Consider the following 4,031-nt stretch of genomic DNA (forward strand, 5'->3'; position numbering starts at 1 on the left):
GTAAAAAGTAAAAAAAAAAATCTCTCTTCTTCACAGCAATTTCACTGGAATTTTGTATAAATTTCTTTTTTTCAAATATGCACAAGTGTGAGTATCATTTATTAAAGGAAGGAGCGGAAAAGAGTCCCCAGATCTATATTTTTACAAAGTATTTACATGCGGGACTAGGCCCGCCAACCGATCAACTCAATAATTGAACTACTCGCCTAAATCCATCTTCGCATGGCCGCCCGTGTCTTTAGTTAGTAGACCGACCATTTTCCATGAGAAAACATTTTAAGAAAAGCTGAGCATCTCTTTCTAAAATTTTGTATAAATTTCATGAGAAAACAGTTCTTTTTAAAATCATGGGAGTTGGGATTTTGTGCTTAGCCTCGGAGAACAGAAACGGGAAACAGAGCTTTCTTACCTCACTTTTCCCCTTCGACTCTTCTCCAGCTCCCATCCTCACCTCCAAAAAAGCTTCCAATCCAGCACCCCGTGCCGCCGCGCCGCGCGGATGGCTGGTGGCAGCGGCGAGGGCGCTGCAATGTCGCCACCTTCATCCTCTGGTGTTGGCGGCGGCGGCGGTGGCGGTGGCGGAAAGCGCGGAAGGGATCCGGAGGAGGACGTGTACGTGGACAACCTCCACTCCCACAAGCGGTACCTCAGCGAGGTCGGTGCCCCTTCAGTATCTCCATGGCTGTGCCTCCTCTTGGTTCTCGGTTTGGGCCTGAATCGGCTGGGGGAAACGGCGCTTCTGTTTCAGATTCTGGGCGGTTTCTAGCTTCCATGAACAGAGTTCTTCTCTCGTTGCGTCGATTAGGGAATCCTTTGATCCGTGATTCTTCCGGTACGAGAGAGACGGGCTTCCTTGGTTTCCGGCGCTGAATTTTGTTCTTACTGATCTCTAATTCTGCGCCTTACAATTTGTGCTACCAACTTGTTTCCCCTTTCTCCATCTCCTTCTATCCGGATTAGAATTCGCCTTTGTATCATTTACATAGATTCGCGGTTCTCAAATAGCTTCGAGTTCTTGTGAAACTGTACTGAACGACATTTCTGTTTCCCCCCTGAATATTGTTGCTTTATCAGCTCACCGTTGGCTGTGCCAGTGCAGATAATGGCGTCCAGCCTGAATGGGCTCTCTGTTGGAGATTCTCTTGCCGACAACATCATGGAGTCCCCTGCGAGGTCGGAGAGCTCCTCTTGTGTCAGGTTTGTGTTGTGTGCTCTGATTCCGTGTACATTTCCTGTGCGCACACTTCATCATCATGTTTACATCTCTGATCGCTTGTTGAAAAGCAGGTCTCAGATATCCAAGATATTGATACGATGTAAACTCTTGTAGTATCCAGTAGTATTACTGTGAATCTGTTAACTTTCCAAATTCAACAGCTAATGTAGGGCCGCTTTGATTCATGGGAAAAGTGGAGGAAAATATGTGACAGAAAATTCCTTTGGTGACAGTATTAATCTGTTTGATTCAAAGGATTGGCGCATAAGGAAAATGGAGGAATTTTTCCTTTGGTGTGATTTTCAATGGAAAAACAACGGAATTTTACCATCCACTCAAAACCTCTTTTTTGCATTTCTATGCAGAGAACTTGGCAAATGCCATAACTTGCATAAAAAAAATATGATATTACCTTTGCATGTGTTTAAGCCTTGATTTGAAGCTTTTTAGGGTTCCTATGTTTTTAATGTTCCTCGAATCAAACACCCAATTCCACAAAATTCACATGTTTTCACAACCCTCTGTTTTGCATGTGCAATCCTATCACATTCTAGTGTTTTTCGTATTCCTGCATTTTTGGAATCCTGCGGATCAAAGAAGCTCTATTATGTGAGAGGAGGAACGAAATATTTTTGTTGTTCTGTATCTATTTCAGTTATAATATGCTCATTTTTTGCCTAAAAGGGATCTGTTATTCCAGCTTATCTATGCAGTTATCTATAAAATTGTAAACACACTAATTTTCTCTTTAATCTTTTGATAGACACGATCAATATCCTTGGGTTTTAGATTACTACAAATGGGGTTGGTGTGGCTTCTGTTTCAAATATTTCAGCAATTACTTGACCATATATTTTTTAATGGATTTGGGGATGGTTACTCGGGTGTGGTTTAAAACAGTTGAGGGTCATTTTCATCCATTCTCTCTTCCTCTAGCTTGTCTGAAAGTTATGTTCACAATGTTGCGTAAAACAGACACCACACTATAATATTTATAAGATGACTAGTGTAGTTTGCCATAACTCCTTACAAAGTTCATACTGATTTCCATGGTATGATTGAGCATCTAGGAATTATTACTACGTGTAAAGGTACGGTTGGTTCTAATGTATTTGTAGTACAATTATATTCCAAAGGTTCTGTAATCCACAGTATGACCAGTGAATAATCTGGACAAAGTCTTCCATTTACATGTTTATGACTAATCTGGAGCTTCTGGACACAATCTGATCCTTCTACTTTATTTCTTTGATCATTGCATCCACATGTAAGCATTTAACTTATTGAATCATTATAAGCATGTTCTAGAACATGTCAAGCTATCATGATATAATTAAGAATATTACTTGAGGGATGCTTATGAATATTGTTGTCCACGATGTTTTCTCACCCGTCGCTTATCCATTTAGGAGCCGTGGTCATAAGCACTGTGCTTGAGGATAGAATACTTATACAACTGTATGTGTTCCGTTTGTCCCGATACACTTTGGAACCATCAAAGATCAAATTTTGCTTGTTTCTTAGTTTTGACAGTTTTTTTTTCTTTTCTTGAATCCGTCTCCTTATATTTGATACAATTGATTGTGGGACTTATTTCAGTTGGTATAATAGTACTGCTCTTTTTCAGCAATTATATTTCTTATGGTACATGTTATAATGTGTTTTCCTATTTGTCGCTTTCAGGGACGAAATAATCTCCCAATACTCACCAATGTCAGAAGACTCAGATGACTACCGGTACTTTGACACGCAACTAAACCCCAACGGGAGTCAGGGCGATGCAATGGTCAGCCCATCAACTAGTCCAATGTCATCTCCTCACCGGTTTCAGAAACCACAACCTAGTTTCCTACCATCAAGCCCATATCCTCTTCCCAGCTGCTCCCTCTCATCCGTGGCTTGCTCTCACCCTCGGCGCGGCTCTGAGAATGAAGGCCGGTTCCCGTCTTCACCAAATGACATGTGCCACGGTGCAGACCTGAGGCGAACGGCGCTACTGAGGTCAGTGCAAATGAGGGTGCATGGTCCCCATGCGTACGACCCGTCATTCAGCAGCCGGCAAGAGCAAGAACATGTCCATGAGCATGATGATGTTCATGTTCATGGCCATGAACATCTGGAAGACTTGGGAGCGCCAGAGAGACCATCTTGCAGGAAATCAATTGATAATGAAGCTACTGGCTACCAGGGGGCTGAAAGCAGCTATGGGCGGCAGGAGCACGATATCGATTACATCGACAGCTGCACAGCTGATGATGTCTTGAGTGGCCCCAAATTCAAGCAGGAAGATGATAACCAAGGTAATTCTGACGCCAGTATGGATAAAACTAGATAGATACCAGAGTGCAATCACGCCATGCCCTTGTATCAATTATGGCAATGGAGATCATGCTTTTTGTTGTTGTAATTTTCTATGCTGTTAGATTCGTTGTAATCTTGCTGTTTGGGTAATTTTGAATTTGTGGCATTTGAGTACCTGTCTGCTGTGTGCACAAGAAGCCTTTAACATGATGTTTGGGTTTTATATATTGCAGAGAGTGATTTGTATATCATGCACCGTGCATGCATCCACCGTCTGTTTTGGGGTTTTCTATTCTTTGGCAAAATTCGATTTGTTTCAAAGCATTACATGATGTTTGGGTTTTTTCTTGTTTCAAAGTGCATCATAAATTCATAATGTGCATTATGATACATACACTTTGAAAAGGAAGGAAAAACCTGATGAAACATCATGTAAGAGCATCTACAGCGGGACCTCTCATACCCGTCCCAAACGCTCGGGCAGACCGTCCGGTTAGTGACCGGTCACAAAAAC

At 42.0% G+C, this 4,031-nt stretch overlaps 1 protein-coding gene across 1 annotated transcript; it reads left to right on the top strand.

Moving 5' to 3' along the window:
* Nucleotides 1-352: 352 nt before the first annotated feature.
* LOC123426024 lies at nt 353-3,742 on the top strand. Its single transcript, XM_045109806.1, has 3 exons — nt 353-655; nt 1,100-1,197; nt 2,900-3,742. Exons 1-3 carry the CDS (start codon nt 500-502, stop codon nt 3,549-3,551), a joined length of 906 nt encoding a protein of 301 aa, XP_044965741.1. The 5' UTR covers nt 353-499; the 3' UTR covers nt 3,552-3,742.
* Nucleotides 3,743-4,031: the final 289 nt, after the last annotated feature.

This window comes from Hordeum vulgare, chromosome 1H (assembly GCF_904849725.1).
Source record: "Hordeum vulgare subsp. vulgare chromosome 1H, MorexV3_pseudomolecules_assembly, whole genome shotgun sequence".
NCBI classification, from domain to species: domain Eukaryota; kingdom Viridiplantae; phylum Streptophyta; class Magnoliopsida; order Poales; family Poaceae; genus Hordeum; species Hordeum vulgare.

What these genes read in the sequence shown, in the direction of transcription:
- LOC123426024 (XM_045109806.1), top strand. Translation starts at nt 500, where the DNA reads ATGGCTGGTGGCAGCGGCGAGGGCGCTGCAATGTCGCCACCTTCATCC. An exon ending in ACAAGCGGTACCTCAGCGAG is followed by an intron (nt 656 to 1,099) that starts GTCGGTGCCCCT and finishes GTGCCAGTGCAG; the next exon opens with ATAATGGCGTCCAGCCTGAA. An exon ending in GAGAGCTCCTCTTGTGTCAG is followed by an intron (nt 1,198 to 2,899) that starts GTTTGTGTTGTG and finishes TGTCGCTTTCAG; the next exon opens with GGACGAAATAATCTCCCAAT.